This window comes from Onychomys torridus, chromosome 6 (genome assembly GCF_903995425.1).
Source record: "Onychomys torridus chromosome 6, mOncTor1.1, whole genome shotgun sequence".
NCBI lineage: Eukaryota > Metazoa > Chordata > Mammalia > Rodentia > Cricetidae > Onychomys > Onychomys torridus.
In genome coordinates, this window is record NC_050448.1 from 45,125,374 (window position 1) to 45,146,266 (window position 20,893).

At 36.0% G+C, this 20,893-nt stretch overlaps 1 protein-coding gene across 1 annotated transcript in view; it reads left to right on the forward strand.

The window, feature by feature from the left end:
* Rsrc1 (arginine and serine rich coiled-coil 1) overlaps positions 1-20,893 on the forward strand; it is a 322,919-nt gene that overhangs the window by 189,335 nt on the left and 112,691 nt on the right. The window contains exon 6 of the mRNA XM_036189598.1: positions 888-939. Within this exon, the coding sequence (XP_036045491.1) occupies positions 888-939 (52 nt within the window). The remainder of the gene's footprint in view (positions 1-887; positions 940-20,893) is intronic.

A 20,893-nucleotide genomic window follows, 5' to 3' on the forward strand; every position in this document is an offset into this window, starting at 1 on the left:
TTATCTTCTTTGTATTCCATTTGTATCCCTTTGATCTCCTTCAGTTGCTGTAGCTAAGACTTCAAGTATTATATAGGATAGTTAAGGGGAGACTGGACAGCCTTGTCTTATTCCTGTTTATAGTGGAATTGCTTTGAGTTTCTCTTCATTTAATTTGATATTGGCTATAGGCTTGCTATTGCCTTTATTATGTTGAGGTGTGTGCTTTGTATCTCTAATCCTTTCAGGACTTTTATCATGCGAGGGTGTTGGGTTTTGTCAAAGGCCTCTTCTGCATCTAATGAGATGATCATAGTTTTTGTCTTCCAGTTTGTTCATATGATGGAGTGTATTTATTGATTTTTGCATATTGAACCATCCCTGCATCTGTGGGATGAAGCCTAGTTGATCCTAGTGGATGGTGTTTTTGATGTGTTCTTGGATTTGGTCTGCAAGTATTTTATGTATTTTTATATATTTTTGCATTTATGCTCATAAAGGAAATTTTGTATTATTTAGATTGTTTATCTGGTTTATTGAGACATCTTCATAAATGTAGTCAAAGCAAAGTCCTAAGTTCTAAGAATACTTTTTAACTGATCTGTTAGAATATTATAACCTGGGTATATTCCATGTTTGGATGCCATAACTATATCATCTAAAAATCTTAGAAATGAAATCTTAGATATGAAAGTTATTTTCAACCTTATTGACAGAATTGAGTCAAAGTTTTCTTGATCAACAGTTTTAGTGAGCAAATTGGCTATGAAGTATTACTGTAATAGAAATTAGATGGATGGTAATAATGATTGTGGTAAGGCTTCTAACTTTTTTATACCTAGTAGGGCTTTAATTTAAAGATCTGTGTTAAAACTGACCCGTAAATGTCTCTTATGGTTGATTTTTAGCCACCAGCTGAGCAGGCCAAAGCTAGACTACAAATGGTTCTTGAAGCTGCTGGTAAGTGTTGAAAATTAACTTTTCTGAAATAAAAAAGTAAATCTTAGGCTGGTAGCATGCTTACACTAGTTAAAAGTTTTTTTCCCTGTTTTTAAAATTCTCACAGATCTAGATTATATGTTTAGATCTAGATTATATGTTTGGATGTATGTTACATATTTATTGCTAATATAAAGCAGTATGTGCTAAAAAGTCATTCTTTACATACTTAAAGATAAAACAGGCATTCGTTTTAATGTTCAATTTTAATGAAATCCATGTTGATTTTATTTTTGGATTTTATGGATTGTACTTTTGGTGAAATGAAAAAAAGATTCTTTAGCTCTAGATCATGATTTTTTTCTGACATATACTTCTGGAAGTTTTTTAAATTTTGTGATTCTTATTTAAGACTATTGTCTATTTCTACTTAACTTTTGTGTAGGTTACACTTGATTAAGATTTCCATTATTTTGGAGAAAATGAGGCCAGTGCTATTTCAAATTCCTGTAATTACTCATTCGTTGGACTGTATGTTCTGTTGCCATCTAATCTTAATACGCCATGTTTAATTTCCCAGTGGTACAGTTTCACAAAGACATTTATTTACCTCTTTAAATATGTCTAAAAATCATGCTGTTTTCTACATACTGATAATTTAACTTTAAATCTTAATGTACTCCTTGCAATGTGTGTGTGTGTATGTGTATGCATGCATGTATTATTTACCTTTTAAGGGTTTACAAAGAGCTGATACATTGCAGTTGGACAAATTGAGGATTCAATGATAATTTTAGACTACCAAATAACAGATATTATATTTTTGAGCAAATATATATGCACATATTGACTCAAGAATCTCTTGCATTAGCTATTGTTACTATAAATTACTATGAAAATGAGTTTTTGAGATTATAGGGTATTAATATATAGGATAGGTTTTTATAAGTGTGTTGAATTGCTTTATGAAAACTTTACACTACTTTTCATTATCACTTCATTTTTTTATCAGACTGCTGGTTTTCATGCTACTACAATGAGTAGAATGATATGTAATGATGTAATGTTTTATATTTCTTTGAAAAGTATCCAATGTTACTTTTAAGGATATCATATTGCCTCAGAGGGAAAGTAGATGTCTGGGTGGTGTGGAATGTCAGTAAACATACAAACATGGAATGGGGGAGAGGAAGAACTTGAGATCAGGCTGGTTAAGACAACCTCTTAATAGTTTCTTCTCTTCTTCCTTGTTTCTGACAACCACCAACCTGCCTTCTGTCTCAGAGATGTCATGGGACTAGAGCCGTATGTAATACATTGATGTTTAGATCTGTCATGTGGTCTGATTTGGAATCATATCCGTGTTATAACACACCAGTAGTTCATTTCTTTTATGGTTGAAAAACATTTGTGTACCATTTGCTTATGCATTCATCCAGTGATAAACATTTGAACTCTTTCTGGTTTTTTAGTATTGTTGATTAATGTTATAAACCCACACAAACTAATCTGAGCCCCTGCTTTTAGATTCTGAGAGTACTTTCAGAAAGGAATAATTGTGGAATCATTAGGTAATTCTTCAATTCTTTAAAACACCAACAATTTTCCATCATAAACAAACCGTTTTGTAGTCTCAACTGCAAAATGCAAACGGTTCCCTGTTGTATCAATTAGAGATTACTACACATGTAAGTTAGCTGTTTGAAAGTTTTTATGTAGGTTTGGAGATTTTCTGTGTCATAAATCCATCATCAATGAGAGGTAAGGATGGTAACTGTCTTGCAGGGTTATTGTGAAAACAAATACTTACAACATACAAAGTGCCTAATCCTAGCTCATGCTAGGATTTTTATGGTAAGCAGTGCTGCATGATTATGTCTCGGGCACCATTTCATAATGCTACTTCTTTGCTAAATATTACCCAGTGTCTCTCAATGCAAAAACAGTTTTATACCTGTTTCTGACTCTTTAGATTCTGTGCAAAGGATCCATACACTGACATTTTAATTGAGAAAATTCAAATTGAAAACGTCAGTATGTTCTGATTTTCATTTCCCCTTCCTCATCCCCTCAGATCCTCCCACCCGTCTAACTCTATGCCTTCTTTCTCTCTCTCTAAACACAAGCAAACTAGAATTTAAAACAAACTAATGAAATAGAAAACAGAAAAAGCACAAGAAACACACATATAAAGTCATAATATCCCAAATCATAAAAATAAACCAAAGGCCAGTGAGATTAAAAAAAAAAATACCCAAACAAGTCATTATGAGACAAAATATCTCGAAAACGTTCATTTTGTGTTGGCCTTCTAATACTGGGCATGGGGCATGACTAAGTTTGCTTTGTATACTCAATGGGACTCTTGGAGAAAACTGATTTTTCTTTGAGAATGGGTGACACTTGGAGACAGCATCTGGGTTAGGGATGGGAGCTTGTGTCCACTTTCTCTCTAAATGCTGGGATCCCACTTGGCTTAGACCTGTACAAGCCCTGTACATGCTGCCATAGTCTCTGTGAGTTTCTATATGCATCAGTTCAGTTGTGTCTAGAAAGCCTTGTTTCCTTGGTGTCTTTAATCTGCACTGGCTCTTTATAATCTTTCTGCCTGAGAGGAGGGTTTAAGCGCTCTCTCTCTCTCTCTCTCTCTCTCTCTCTCTCTCTCTCTCTCTCTCTCTCTCCCTCTCTCCCTCTCTCCCTCTCTCCCTCTCTCCCTCTCTCCCTCTCTCCCTCCCTCCCTCTCCTATCTCTCCTATCTCTCCTATCTCTCCTATCTCTCCTATCTCTCCCATCTCTCCCTCCCACTCTCTCTCCCTATTCCCTTCTCTCTCCACATTGTCCAATTGTGGGTCTCTGTATTAGTTTCTATATCCTGTAAAAGGAAGCTTCTCTGATGATGGCTGAACAAGACACTGATCTGTGGATACAGTAGAGTGTCATTGGGATCTGTTTTATTGCTATATTCCTTTAGCAGAGCAGTAGTATTTGGTTTTCTCCTAGGTCCACGGCCTGTCTAGTCAGGTTTTTAGCCATCCTAGCAGTGCCAGACATGGGTTCCATCTCATGGAGTGGGCCTTAAATCCAATCGGGTATTGGTTGGTTACTCCCACAAGCTTTGCACCATTATTGTAGCAATCTATCTTGCAAGTAGTGACTAGTGTAAATCAAAGGGTTTGTAGCTGGGTGGTCTCTCCCTTTCTCCTTTGGTATCATGCAGAGTAGCTTTCAGCACCATGAACACTAGTCAGTAGGGTTGAAGGCTCTAGGTAGGCGCTAGCACCACCTCTCTCTGTTCAGTGAGCTGTATAGATGTTCTCTTCAGCACCAGGGTCTTACCTTCAGTTTCTGGAAAGCAACAGTAGTCTTGGCAATTGCCTGAGTTGATTGGGGGTTTCCATAGGGCTCCTTTGACCAACAATTCAATTATATGTAACCCATTTCTGGCACTGAAAGATTCACTTGATGGCAAGAAATGTCTAGTTGAGATTTTTTTTCTTCCCCGTTATTTGGTGATTACATTTCTATTTCTGTTATATATGTATATATTTTAAGGAGTTTAACTATATTTGTTTCCATATGATTTCTCAAATGACCCTGAGTATTAGCTGTCACTCCCCATTCCCTCCCTTACCCTCTTCTTCCCTTCATCTCTCCATTTAGTACTCCCTCAGTTGGGAAAACCTTTCCTCCTTCCCTTGCTCTGTACCCAGCCTCTGTGGTTATAGGGATTGCAGCATGCCTGTAAAAGGCTTAAAAGCTGACATTCACATATATGAGAGTACATGCTGTATTTGTCTCTTTTGGTTAGGAATTTTCTCACTTGGGTTGATTTTTTTTTTTTCTGGTTCCATCCATTTACTTTCAGTTGTTATGGCTTTGTTTCTTTTAACAGCTGAGTAATAGTCCATTGTGTAAATGTACTGCACTCTCTTGATCCACTCATCTGTTAATGCACAGCTAGGCTGTTTGAAATTTCTGGCTGTTGTGGTTAGAGTGAAAATGAGCATAGTTGGACAGTTGTCTCTGTAGTCGAATGTAGAGTCCAAGAGATTACAAACTAAAAATTCCATTTCTTACATTTCACAACTGTGACCTTTCATTATTCCCTGAATTGCCTGTCTTCTTTTCTACCTGAAGCTTTTTGCTCCTGTTTTGTTTTGTTTTATTTTCTCCCATTCCCTCTCTCTACTGTTTTTTTTGTCTCTATCATAACACTCTAATGAAATTCCAACTACTCACCTCTGATATATAAGTGATTTGTGGAGAACTGCTCATCTGAAGTTGTAAACCTTTGAATACTTGTGTGCTGTGGGAATTAGAAGCGAAGTCACTCAAGAGACTATGAATAGAAGTATCATATTACCCAGGGTATATACTGGAAGGACTTTAATGAGTACCGCAGACATACTTGCACTTCTGTATTCATTACTGCATATTTCATGATAGTCAGAAGTGGATCCAGCCTAGATGTTGGCAGATTAACAGACAAAGAACATGTGATATGTATACAGGGGAATTTTAATTGGCTGGAAAAAAAATGAAATGACATTTGCAAGGAAATGGGTAGAACTGGGAATATTAAGTGAAACAAGCAGACTCGGCACAATACCATATTATATACAGAACATAAAATTAAAATTACATATGTGTGTATTTGCATATATGTGTTTAGATCATGAAACTAGAACAGTGATCATGAGAGTGTGGGAAGAAATTCTAATGTGGGGATGCATAGAAAGTCAGGATGCGTGTGACATGAAAGGAGAACGGGATGCATGTCTAAGGGACGGGAACCAACTAGGACAGGGACTGACTGAGGGCAAAGTAAAATGACATGTGTGCAGGAAATGGCCAAGTTGCTCATACTTTATATGCTCACCTAAAAGTAATTTTAAAGCCTCAGAAATATTTAAATGCTAATTAAAACTGATGATGAATTTTGTGATTTTCCAAAAATTGAAGTTTTTGATGACTATGATATACTGTGACTTTATAAATGTAAACTTTAAGTTAATACATGACAGAAATATTACGAATAGTACTTTATCATCTAAATAATGTCTATGACACTTTGAATTGTGTCTAAAGTTTTCAAAGTGCTTTTATAAATCCTTTATCTTAGATAATTAACACCATTTTACAAGTGTCTTGGAAATTTGCATAGCTTATTAAGAAGCAAATTCAGTGATTTCTGAATTTTGATCTCTTACTACCCATAATTTCAATGCTTGAGCTTTTTTCATCAGAAAGGAGAGTGACAGAAAATATTACCAAATACATATTTATTTTTGTAGACTTAATGTATATTTACTTTACAGTACAGTAAGTTCTAGCGTCAGATCTGCTTTAGATTCTGAAATGCTTTTGATTGATAATACAAAAGGATTAAAGCTTTGTGAGAAAGCTTTTTTTCCATGAACTATATAGTTCAGGGAAACTAGAACATCCACAGTATCTTACTGTATAACTTTGTAAAAACTAGGCTAATTTTACAGTCTTTATTTTCCTGCCCTAAATCTAGGTTTCTGCATTTCAGTGACCCTTCCTGGGCTAGAAGTTGGTTAATTGTTAAACATAGACTAGTTGCATACATACATACATTATAATTCACATCCTAAGTTTGCTTAATGATATACCATGAGTGCCTCAGTTCCTCTGCAGCATTTGATTGAGGTTTGATTTCCTCAGTTACTCTTTGGATGCTCTGAAACCAAATCCTGACCCTTCCCCTTCACATAGACGGATGGTCTCCAGAGTTCCAGCACTTAACTCCAGTCTAGCATTAAATACCGGTGATTCCAAGAATTGCAAATGAAGATGATTGATAAGGTTAATACTTCAGGAACTATGGAGAGCTTCTCTCATGTACTGTTTACAGCTGACAGAGAGACTTGCCCCATGGTTTCTGACCCTGAAATAGGATGTTTTTGTGTCAGAAGCTTTCTTGTTAGGACACTTCCCTGCTCCCAAGCAGAACAAATGATAGAAAAGTACATTCAGACTTCATATCGATGGTTGTTAGATTCATTTTCTCTGTGTGGTCTCTTTGAGAGCATGTCAGTAGTCTAGATTGTAGCTGGTTCAGTCATTAGCATAACTTGCACTTAGGCAGGCATTCTTATTTATAGCCTTATCTTGTTTTTATGGAATTTGGGTTAATACCTATAAAATGCTCTAAACTGTCTGGTCCGCACTATTCCAGTAAATGTCAGCAATTTAGTGTGAGAAGCATTGAAGTGTGGTATCTAGTTCTAGAGCTGGGAGCCTGAGGAGCTGCTCCTGGCTGCTGAGAAACCTATAGCAGCATTGCTAATGCTTGCTGAATGTCAGTTGTTCATTCATAAAATGGAAATAACAGTATGAACTTTCATAATGGTTAAGAGAGTGAAATAAATTACTACAATAAAGTCCTTAGCATCCCCAGCATAATGATAGGTGGGAAATTCAGCAGTTGTTCTTTCTGGTGTCACCTGAGGGACTTTTATGAAATTATTAAAGAGAACTTGAGTCACATAGCTACCTCATGCTAGCATGCGCAAACTGTTAGATATTATCAAAACTAAAGAGGGAAACATGAAACAGCTTAGCTTACTTAGGTATTTGTTAAAACCTTTTTCATCAAGTATAGTTTTCACAAAGTTCATAGTTCTACATCAAATTGATTAGCTTGGATACAAAATCAAGATGATAACTTTAATTAACTTGTTTCCAACAATGGATCTGATGTTTGTCTTTGTGTTACTCCAAATTGATAAAACTGTTTCTACCTTAAATCGTTAAGTAACTTGCTTTTAAAAATGTATGTTATCTGTTTTAGCATTTATTTATTACATATTTATTTGAATGGCTGTTATTTACCTCTAGTAGTATTTAATAAGAAGAAAGCTATCAGTAAGAGTCTGACAATATCACAGCAACTCATCATGTTTGAGCAGATGTTAAGCAGACAGTAGTTGAATGTTAATTCTGAGAGAGTGGTATGTTTAAGCCTAACTGAAGTATGTTGCATGTGGGCCTTCTAGACTAGAGTACAATGCTTGATCTCTGGGGAGAATTTTAAAGCTAAACCTCTTTCTTTTGGGTCCTCTATATGGACTCTATCAAGTCAGTCTAAAGCAGATCATCCCTAGGCTAAAGCCCTTCAGCTTTTGTTATTGGGCTCTGTAGACCTGTAATTAGGCCTCCTGGCAGGCCTTGCAGGCCAGTTAATGGTCATATGGAGTTTCTGTGAGGCAGACTGGCTTTGTATAAATCCTGGCTAGGAATATGTTTATGGGTCACTTCCTACCAGGACCATGCTTTGTCCTTATGCCCTGCGGGCTGACAGGGAGCAGGTTCCCTTGACCATGGACTGTTCAGTGTGCAACTCAAAATCTACTTCACTAATCCCCAGTGTAAACAGAGGATTTAGAAGGGCTTCTGTCACTTACAGTGCCAATTCACTTGGGTGTCTGTGAATTTATTTTCCCCGACTTCATTATTGAAAGACTGACAAGTGTGTAAGGTTTAGATGGCTGTTTACACATCAGATGTGCAGATCATCCCAAACAAATTCTCTAATGTGGAATTATATAATTAGTTTCTTAGAATTGATCACCTTTCAATATTTGTACAATTGAAACCATTCAAATAGTGTACTAATAGTCAATCTTTTCTTTTAAGGAGAATTATAGTTCCTTTTTTTCCCTAAGAGTGAAGTAACTTAGAGTTAAAAAGTTTACTAAAAGGTGATCTTGAAGATTTTAGATAAGTTAAAATAAATAATCTAAAATCTTTATTGTTCTGAACATTGCATATAAAGTAAAAATTCTTTTAGTATAGCAAAGCTTTGGAGGGGAATATCAAATTGTTTTACAGAATGCTTAATGAAAATGCGATCCATGAAGTCTTGAAAATAATGAATTGCATTTATTGGGCATTTGCTATACAGTCATTACTTAATATTCATTTTCCTATGTTTTAAGTATTTTTTTAATTGGTTCCTCTGTCCTACCCATAATTCCTAGCCAAACAAAGTATTTGAATATTAAGAAAATAATGGTTGAAAATCTACATTTTTCTGTTTTGTTTAACATAATTTTGCTAAGGTTTGTTTCTTACTGATGAGATTATATTTAGACTAGATTCTGAAGAACTTAGAAACCCTAAGTGTGCACTGCAAAGATCTTTCACCTGCTATCCTATAGCAGCTTTTTTTTTTTTTTTTGAGAGAGAGAGAGAAATCAAATGGTGAATGCTTTCCCGTCTCATCTAGTAAACATGTGCTCAGTACTTTGCATTTCGTGATATAAGAATGGCTCATGACAGATGTGGCTGAAAAGACCACATACGTAGATTGTATGATTTTATTCTGGTGGAACTAATAGGATCACTCAGTACATTTTAGACACTGGGTTTTTCCCCTTTCATCACCTCCACCACCACCACCACCATCACCATCATCGTCATCATAAAATTGTTTAAATAGAATAGCCTTTTGATGTATAAGGACTGCATCTTTCCTTAAATTTAGGAAAAGTTGGTGGCAGCACAGAACCCTTCTTCTCTTCCAAATGATATATTATTCCTGCTTTTATGTTCATTCTTTATATTCTTTTGAGATTTCATATATGAGTGCTCTATTGACTTTATTTCCCCTCTTCTATCTTCCTTTTCATTTTTAATTGTCCTGAAATCCCACAAAAGTTAACATTTTGTTCCATTTTTATAGTTTTTAAATTTTATTTGAGAAAATTAGAAAGTACATACCTTAGAGAACATAAGACCTCCCGGTGAATTAGGTTGAGTTATTAAGAGCAACAAGTTTTGTTGATGTTCATAGAAGTCATGACAGAATATTAGATACTCAGAAGTCTGTTCATGCCTAACTAGGAAAACTGTAGTGCATGTTCCTTGTTTTACCAGTTTTAAAAATAGAAATGTTAATTTATTCATGATATATTTTAGAATTAAAACAACTTGTGAACTATGTAGGTAGCTTAGTTCTCTTTTAGTATTGAGCAAGCGTTAGTATTCGTATTAAAAACTACCAACGATGATGTACAAAAAGCTGATGGTGGTTGTGATCTCTGAGTAGCAAAATTGAGAGGTTAAAACATTATTTTTGCCTTCTCTTCATTTCTGATTGTTCTTTAGTTATGAAGAAGTATAGGAAAGGCTTGTTCTGAACAAAAAGAAATTCCCCTGACGAATCTAAGATTTTAGAAAACATTTACTCCCACAATTCCCTGTACTCCTTTTGAAGTCAGTTTTCTCTTCCTCCTTTCCAACCTTAGCCACCACTAATCTGCTTTGTTACTACAATTATACAAAGTAAGTGTGAAAAAATATCAGCTAGGTTTTCTGATTCTTATCAGTTAGCCCTAGGTACAGTATTGTATGCATATTTAAGTTTGAATTTCAGATTGTTTATTCTTAGTATGTAGAAATTTAATTCATTTTGAACAGTTAACATGGGTTTTCATCCTTATGTTTTGTAAATTCAGACCCTAATACCTTAGAGATTTGTTGGTATTTTCCACATAGAGACAATCAATCTTTCACCATTATGATGTTAACTGAGGTGTTTCATCAATGATTTTTTTCAGGTTCAGATGTTTTCCTCTGTTTCTATTTTGCTTCAATATTTTATCAGGAGTAAATGTTGCATTTTGTTAAATGTCTTTTCTGTGTCTTTTGAAATATTATGAATTTTTCCATACTTATATATTTCATATTACTGACTTACAATCTTATACTACTAGGAGTATCACCTCTTAAACATGATGTCCTTATTTTCATATATTGCCTGATTCAACTCTGTAAAATTGTATTTTATCTATCTCTCTATATTTTATATGATTTCAACAACATGTATAATTTTATAATATATAATGAGTATATGATAATGATCCTGTATAGTAATATATCATCATATAACATGTTAATATCATTATATCACAATGATTAAATGAACATTACATATTATATGTATCATATATTGAACTCATAGCAATTATAAATACACTGTTACAGACATTTCTGTGCCTCATTCTCTGTGAGACATGTCAGTTTGGTAGTCCACAATGACTAGAACAATATAAACTTTTGTTTATTGATACTTACTGGATGAGTAAATGAATAAATGTTACTGGTAGCTTATGTAAATGGTATTAACATACCATTGAAGTTAAATTCTAATCTGGAGTTTAGAGTAATTTGGAGGCTCAGTGGTTCAGAGTGCTTACACTTACAGAGTACCCACGGTTTGGTTCCCAACACCTACACAACAGCTCACAACCTTCTGTAACTCCAGTTCCAGGGGATCAAATACCCACTTCTGGCCCTGACAGGCACATGGCATGCCCATGGTAAACATGATAAAACATTCATACCAAAATTAAAAATAAATAAACTTTAAAATTTTGTTAAAGTAATCATGGATCTTGGGTAATCTAGGCCCATGATTCCCTAATTTCCTTTCATATACACATAGATATGTACATATAGGAAATACAGAAAGAATTGGACTTTGTGATGAGAAATTTGTACATGCAAAACACACACACACACACACACACACACACACACACACACACACACACACAAAATAGCCGGGCATTGGTGGCGCACGCCTTTAATCCCAGCACTCGGGAGGCAGAAAAGGCAGATCTCTGTGAGTTTGAGGCCAGCCTGGTCTCCAAAGTGAGTTCCAGGAAAGGTGCAAAGCTACACAGAGAAACCCTGTCTCAGAACAACAACAAAAAAAAACCCACACAGAATAGCTTTTCTTCCCTCTTTTATAGTCTGTTTAATATGTTTAATTCAGTGAGCAAGTATATCCAACTTACACCAGGATAGCTATAAATTTTGTCCTGACCATAATCATAAACCTACATAAAACATGGTTTTTGTTTATTTGTTTTTGTTTTGGTGTGTGTGTGTGGTGTGTGTGTGTGTGTGTGTGTGTGTGTGTGAGAGAGAGAGAGAGAGAGAGAGAGAGAAAACTTATGTGATTCTGGAGGATGATCTTTAGATGACAGTGTTGTCCCAGTACAAGGGTTAGACATGCCTACTTGAGTTCAACTTTAAACAAATGTCATCTGATCATCAAACTTTACACATGCCTGTTTTCAGAAAGTTTTTGTTGTCATGCCAATTACATGCCTCTTTTGCTTATAAACTGTCTTGAATTTACAAATAAATTTAATTTTAATATTTTTTAAATGCTATATGTATTAGTTTCTATACCATCTTTGTAAAAGATTATGTTCAGCTGGAAAAATTCCTGTCAATTCTTCATGTAACTATAGTAGTTTTCATGTAAATGTATGTTTTGGGGTTCAAAGAGCCTTTGAAGACAAGCTGGCTAGGCTGGCAATTCTCTTCCTAAACCTTCTGAGTGCTGTGATTTCAAGTCATCACATACACCTCCATGTAGTTATTTACTATTGCTTCTAAAGTATCCCATATGATTCATTCAGACCATTAAATGTGTTAATTGATGCTTGAAAAGACCCTTGGGGGATTTTTTGTTTGTTTGTTTGTTTTGTTGTTGTTGTTTTAGTTTTTCAAGACATGGTTTCTCTGTAGCCTTAGCTGTCCTGGAACTCTCCCTGTAGACCAGGCTGGCCTCGAACTCACAGAGATCTGCCTGTTTCTGCCTCCCGAGTTCTGGGATTAAAGGCATGCGACACCACCGCCCGGCAACCATTGGTTTTGCATAAGATGATAGTAATTCTGATATGTTGATGAGGCCCTTAATATTTAGAATTGTTTTTAAAATACTATTTGTTTATTGTCATTTTAAAGGCATTTTTGAAAATGCAAAGATCTTGAAAAGTAAATGGGACTTATCAGCTCATTGTTGATTAAATGAAATAATTTTTGTATATAAGGATACAATCAACTATTTCCTTTCTGAAAAAGAAATTCCCCGCCACCCCACTCTCTGGTTTTTTGAGACTCGGTTTCTTTATGTAGCCCTAACTGTTCTGGAACTCTGTAGGCTAGGCTGGCCTCGAACTCAGAGATCTGCCTGCCTCTGCCTCCCAGGTGCTGGGATTAAAGATGTGTACCACCACTCCCAGAATCAGAGATTTCTACTCTTTAAAGTGTGTTAATTTTGTTAGATAATAGTTATGTAGGAAGGCAAGCATATTCTTTGAAAGCCCTGTCAAGGCTAATATTTTTGCCTCCTTCAATTCTTTCGAATGAGAAGTCATAGGAGTCACTGTCTTTGGTGGCTGTAATATTATGAGATGTATCTTTTAAATATTTAAATTTAAAAAGTTGAGAGTTGCTCTTTGATCTAAGGACTATGTAATATATTTCTATTAGCTGGCTATCCATAAATATTTGGATAGTTTAAGATGCACCTTCAAGATTCCTGCCTGGCCTTGAAATAGTAGGCCCCTTTTTCCCTTTATGAGGCTGGGAAGGCAAAGAAAGAGAGAAACTTGAGAGCATCTTAAGAACTATGTAAGACGTCTGCCCTAACACACTGAGCCCTCTGAGAACAGTAACCTTGTAACACCAGAGGCCAACAAGAATCACAAAGTAGCTCCATTTAACTCTTGCCTTCAGTGTCTTCTAATAGCCTAATGCATACAACAGCTCAAGGGCAAGGCATTCTGTTTGATGGTGTCTATGAAGTTCTGCATAGAAGAAAACCCAGAGCAGATTAGGGGGAAAATGCATCTGGTTTATCTGGCATCACAACTGGTGATTGCTGGAGAGACAGCAGTCATTGGTAGATAGTTTAGCAGGTTCCTTATTGCCAGTTAGTGTCAGTAGAAAAGTGGAGGGAGAACAGGTGTCTTCCAGCAATTGCAATGAAATTTGCTTCTTCCTTACATAACTTTTTTAAAAATATAGAGCACTCCAAATTTGCTATTATAGTAATTATTTACTTATAATTTCGCATGATAGCATGCCTTCCCATAGAATTTTTTGAACAGAAATACATTGTAGTAGGTTTGATCTTGACTGTGGGATAGTTGCAGTTCTTAAGGTACTATTTTTGCCCCTTTGAAGCTCACAACTTGAGACAGTTGTGCAAATGAATACAACATGAACTAGTACACTGACTGTTGGTGTATTTTTTAAGCTTGACCATACCACATTCTATATAAAGTACAAAGTGTTTTTTAAAAAGTGCAGAGGAAGCACAAGAGTGTCTGCCTTTGCCAGAAGACACAGGAAGAGCTCATAAAGTAAGTATAACAAAGAGGATAATATTTTGTGCTTTGTTTTTCCTCACCTGATATCTTTATAAATCTCCACATTAACAAATAGTTTATAAAAAGTGGTGGTATCAGTGTGAGTAATAAAGTCCTTTTGCTATAGTTACTGAAAGAATATTTATCATTGCCTTATTAAATATGGGGAAATAAGTGTGCCATTTTTTCCAAATGGTTTCATTTGCTCGTGTTTTCTTTGTTGATCCAAATGAATGAAATTAGAATAAACAATCTCTAAGTCATTTGTAATCAGGAGCTGATTAATGGAGTTTGGTTTCCTAGCCATTATTCATTCACGAACACCTGATATCTTTCCCATAAACAAATTGTGTTTGTCCAAATTAAGAAATTAAATGAAGCATTTGATGAGTTTATGATTGACCCTTCTAACTCATAGCCCATTAGTCAATGTCGTCATCATAGAAAATGGTTTGACTAATGTGTTGTCTGAAGAAGCATGTGGATTTATTATGACTTCTGATTAATGCTTGCTGCAAGCCAGACAACTAGATTATAATAATTTTTTTGATTCTCATTTTAACAGTCATTGAAGAATTTCATTTCTGATGAAATGCATTTATGTGCCATTAGATTTAGAGATGATTATATGGTGTTGAGTTGGTAATTTTTCCAAGAATTATATATTTTAGAAAGGATTTAGTATATATCTTAGAAAAGGTATTTTTAAAAATGGTCATACATCTTTTGACTTTGTGGACATTATCCTTCCCTTTCCAGATAGTAAACTTAACATTTAGACTTCTAACCTAGAGTTTGTTAAGTTATCAATAACTTTAAATAGGAAAACAACAATATGTGAATTTTTTGTTCATTAATTTAAAACAACTTTAACTTAGTAATTTTAAATATTTCTTTTGAAATTGTTTATAGTGTTTATTCAATATGAGTATGTTTACCAATAAAGTTAAGACCTTCTTTACCTATCTGTTCTCAAAGTTGGAACTGGATTTTTGGTTTTAAAGTTAAGATACAAGGCATTGCACTATATTGTGGCGTTTTCATGTATATGTATCATTGTGTTTCATCCTAATTGCCCCTTCTCCCCTACTTCCTTCTCTTACCCCTTTCTCCCCATCCTAACTAGGTTTTTAATGGTGCAGTTTAGCTGAACTACTACAACATGGGCCCTGTAGCAGATGCCTGCTCCAGGAAGGGCAATGTGAAGAATACACTGGTATAAAGAACCTAAATACTTCAGATATGGCCAAGTGTTTAATCTCCTGTGTTGTAATGGGAGGGTCCTAGTAAGAGTTTAAAGGTTAGGAACAAGCTTGAAATATCTACAGGGATTATCGTTTTTGTTGTCAAATAAATCAATGTGTATGCCTCAGAAACCGGGGAAAGGGGCAGAGAAAGAACAAGAGGACATTTTGGAGAATCTCTCTGACTTCCCGCATACTGTGCACATTGTGGTGATACATGAGTGTTCTTTCATGATCTCCCTGATTTTATATTAAAAAACAAAAAGGCATCAGATAATGGGCTGCCACACCATCCACACTGTTTTATTTAGCTTAGAGCAGAATATAGTCATGATAGTCACACAAGAACAATGAGAAAAGACAGAGCCATGATTAATTTTTTTCAATACCTTAAAGATCTTAAGAAAGAATTTCCCTCGCAGTCTTCTCTTTTGCCTAATTGCTTTATTTTTAATGAGACCAAAGTTTCATAGTACCAAAGAATAGAGTGAGTTAGAAGATCCTTACTGGGTCTTTAGTTCCTATGTGAAGCAGTACTCAGACTCTATTTCCAGCCTTCTGCTGAAGGGGAATCTTCTTGCGCCATACAATCAAGGACATGAACTGAGACTCTGATAGCATCACATAAACAAAAGGACAGACAGAGGGCTGTTTGTAGCATGGCCAAGAATTGAGGGTGCACCTGGGTTATATTAATTTAGAATCATCTTCATTTGTTGAAGGTTCTGTGGTAAACACAACTTTTTATTTCTTTTGAAGATACAAAATTATAATTTCTTTAAAAAGAGAGGGACACTCTGAACAAGAGGTTTTGCAGGAGTTACAATCCCTCTGTGTATGACATGTTCTAAAAATATTTAAAGAGATGCCAGACATATACCTCCCAAAGTGGTAGAGTTGGTACCACTCAGGCTTAGGCAGGGTAACCAACGCACATTTGCTAATCAGGTTCCTAATTCTTAAAATATCTGGATATGGCTTTTAAGTCCATGCATGGCAGTTTGCTTCTGTTCCGTTTTGGATCAATTACAATGCCAGTGTGTTTTCCCAGCCATAAAGAAATGGTTCAGAACAGAAAGCAAAGGCAGCGAGCTGCTATGGCAAAGGAATGTGAAGCAGCTAAGCAGGAAATACTGAAGGGGGAGGGAGGAGAATGAACTATCATCATTTTGGGTGCCCCTGTGTGTCTGTAATCACTAGAGGACGACAAGGTGAGAGTGAGTCTGCAGAGCTCAGTCTCTGTGGTGCTTACCCTGTAAGCATTAGAACCTTCCATTGCCAGAAACTACATAAAAAGTGTGAGTGTGATGGTGCACACTTACAGTCCCAGTATAGGGGAGGGAGAGACACAAGGACTTCTGGGCTGTCTGTTCCACCAGCCTTGCTGACTTAATGAGCTGCAGGCCAGTGAGAGAAAAATAAGATGGGTGGAGCCTGCAAAATGATACTTAAGGTTGTTCACTAGTCTCCACACCCACCCACACAACAACTGCATACACATGGACACCATATGCACAGATGCAAAAATTAATATAGTACAAAAATAGTACTTCTGGGGATTGGAGAGATGCCTCATTGGTTAGGAGTGTCTGTTCCTTTTACAGAGGATCTGGTTCAATTCCCAACACTTACATGGTGGTTTACAACAACCCATGACTCCAATTCTGGGGGATCCAATGCTGTCTTCTGCTTCCTTAGGAAGCAGGCACCCACATGATATACATACATACATTGCGAACAGAAAACTCAGACATGTAAAGTAAAATAAATTTAATTTATTAAATAGTATTTGGTGGTCAGGCAGTGGTGGTGCACCTCTTTAACCCCAGCACTTAGGAGGCAAAGGCAGGTAGATCTCTGTGAGTTCAAGGCCAGCCTGTATATAGAGTGAATTCCAGAACAGCCAGTGCTACACAGAGAAACTCTGTCTCGAAAAATCAAAACAACAACAAAACCCAGTATTTGTTTATCGAACACAATTGTGAAATGCCAGATTTCTTGGTTTTTTGTTGCTATGACAAAATCCCTGAGAAAAGCAACTCAAGTAAGGAGAGTCTTCTTATGGCTCACAATTAAAGGTACAGCCATCACAGAGGAGGAGGTGGGGTGGCAAACACAAAGAAGCTTGTCCACACATCCACAGTCAAGAAGTGGAGAAAATTAATGCTAGGAAGCAGGTCTCATTCTCCTTTCTTTCCTTGTTAATTCATCCTGGACCCTAGACCATGGGATGGTGCTACACACATTCATAGTTGATGTTACCTCCTAATAGACACACTCAAAGGTGTGTTCCCTGGGAGATTATAACCCTGTCAAGTTGGCAATGAATACTGAATATTATAGGAAATATTGTTGTCTGTGATTTTTCCTCAAGTATATTCCAATAAGAAATGACCAGTGTTAGAATACTTTTTTATGGGGTGGGGTTCTAATTATTTTTTTTTCCTTTCCTTCATGAAAAGAAGTGGTCCAGTTTGAAATAAATTGTCTTGAAAACAAAGTAACATCTTATCCTAAGGAGATGGGTTCAACTCTGGAGAAAAGAGAAGAACGAGAGCCTTAGACAATGCAATATTGGGAAAGATAGGAAAGGGCAGTTACCACAGATGACGGCCTCCTCGGCCTCCTCCTGAGACACTTCCTGCTACATGCGCACATGTTCTACGAAGAAATGGGATTTGAGATGGAGACCTTAGGGGATAATTAGGTTTCTAAAAGGTGATGATGGTGAGATCTTTGTGGCGGGATTAGGTAAGTTTTCCTTCCCCCACCACCCACTCCACATTGGGAAGGCCTCCATCTACCAGCCATGAAGAGGACCCTAATGAAAACCAACCACACTGATAACCTTGACTGTAGACTTCTAGGATCCAGAAGTGGGAAAAAAAAAAAAAAAAAAAAAAAAAACGTTCCTAGTGTCTCTCATTCATTGTATTTTTTGATGACAGCTTGAGCTGACTGAGACATCTTAGTGATGTATCTCTTACTATTTTTGCTAAGTAAACCATCTCCCTTCTAGCCTAAGACTTTTTCAGATGCTCTCTGAAGGAAAACGGTGCCTAAATGGGCTCTAGAGAAAATATTTTTTAAAATTTTAATGAAAATAAAACTACATCATTACATCATTTATCTCCTTCCTTTCTTCCCTCCAACCCCACTCGTGTCCCCACTGTGCTCCCTCTCCAATTCATATCTCTCTCTCTCTCTCTCTCTCTCTCTCTCTCTCACACACACACACACACACACACACACACACACACACACACACACAAAAAAAAAACAAAAAACAAAAAAAACCTGCTGAGCTCATTTAGTGTGGCTTGTATAGGATTTCCAAACTGAACTCTTGGTAGTGGCTAATGTCCAGGGGCCTCACCCCTAGAGAAGACTACTTCTGCTCTCAGCAACCTTAGCTGCCTTTAGTTATTGTTTTTTTAGAGGTGTGTCTTTGTGAGGTTTCCTTCCTCCATTTAGCATGCCTATAGGTGGCGCATACCTGAATACTCCAAGCAATTAAAAGCCTCTAGTGACATTTAATTATGTTCTTTAGTCAGAGGAGTTTCCCTCCTTCTTTCTGAGCTTATTTATGACATTGGGTTCTGGACCATGCCAACATTTGTCCTGGAATATTGAAGAAGCAGTTTCAATCAAGTTAATGCCTTTTGATTACTATGATACAGTAATAGCCTACAAGGCTGGGAATATATCTTAATAACTGGAACATCTCCTTAGCATGAATGGTCCTTAGGTTTAATTTCCAGCCTGGGTTTGGGCTGCATGTTAAATAATAGTGGTATCAGTAAGTCCTTTATCTTATAGGGAAAAATGTGAGACAACTAGAATACACAAGGATGAACTATCTACAGGTAAACACTTTTAATGTTTTACATTTTATATTCCAAAAATTTTCACGATGTATATTACTTTAATACCTTTGTTACTATTAAGCAGAGAAGAAATATGATGCATTTCAGTCACTAACATGTGCTTATATATCAATATATATTGGTTTAATAAACACTCCTGATCAGACACATGTCATAAAACCTATCTAGTGTGTGTCTAAAGATAAAATTTAGTTGGAGGGGGAAGTGGCTTCCCCTCTTGTATTGTTCTTTCTAAAATGTTTCTTAACCTCCAGTTGATGCCTAGAATACATTGTGAAATGAGCCTTCTCAAGATAGCTGACTGTATATCTTCACTGGAGATCCCTAAGACATAAACGTGCATGTGCTCACACTCAAGGAAAATAGCTATGATGATAACAAAAATGATTCCTAAGGTATAATCTCAAGCTAAGAGAGTCTTAGAAAAGCTAAGGAACTCAGTTGAATGTACTGGCTGTGCCAAATGAAAATGGAGACATCATGGTGAATAATAACTAAATTAAAGAGAAGTATTTTGCTGGCAAAGTGTTCTAGTTTGTCTTTCTCAGATTGACTGCTATGGGAGATTCCTTTGTCATTTAAATAGGTATGTTTCATTAGCTAGAAATATAATATAAATTTTCTTATAGGGGTTCTGTATTGTTATTATTTTAAATAAAACTCGTTGGAGATGAATTCTTTAATTTTAAAAACCGATTCCTAAGCATGATGATACATTTTAAACAATATAAACATTAATGCCTTTGTAAACTGTAGTCATTGCTGTACTAGCAGTAATATCAGTGTGGATTAACTTACAGTTTTCAAAATGTCATTTCATGATTCCCACATACTTTCATGAAATAAGCAATTTAGATACTAATATTCTATTTTGAAAACAAGGGTATGAGACCTAGAGGAGTAAGAGGACTTATTAAAGGTTATATTCAAATCAATAATACAACCAGATCAATAATGAAAAGTTATATTTTGGAAATTTACCAAACATTATAGGACTCAAAATATGTCTTCATTGTTTTTCTCACATCTTAAAATTTACTGTCAAGCTAGATGGATGGATGGATGGATGGATGGATGGATGGATGGATAGATAGATAGATAGATAGATAGATAGATAGATGAGAAATTGATAGATGATAAATACTTGAGTTAATGATGGTACAAATGAATTGTAAGCATAATGGCTATAGAAGAAAATGATTGTCCTAACTGAGAAACTCAGAAAAACAAATGCAAAAACTGGTACTAGTGGACCATGGCATTGAAGGTTACTGTGGTCTCTTTCTCTCCACTACAGACTTCTCTGTAGCTGGAGAGTTTTTCTCTCCAGGTCCTCCCAAGCCCCAGCAGGCCCGCAGCCCACTTATAAAATAAACACACAGACTCTTATATGTTTGGCCTAATGGCTCAGGCTTCTAGCTATCTAGTTCTTACATCTTTTTTTTTTTTTTTAAGATTTATTTACTATGTATACAGATGCAAGTTCCAGATCTCATTACAGATGGTTGTGAGCCACCATGTGGGTGCTGGGAATTGAACTCAGGACCTCTGGAAGAGCAGTCGGTGCTCTTAACCTCTGAGCCACCTCTCCAGCCCTAGTTCTTACATCTTAAATTAACCCATTTCTATAAATCTATACCTTGCC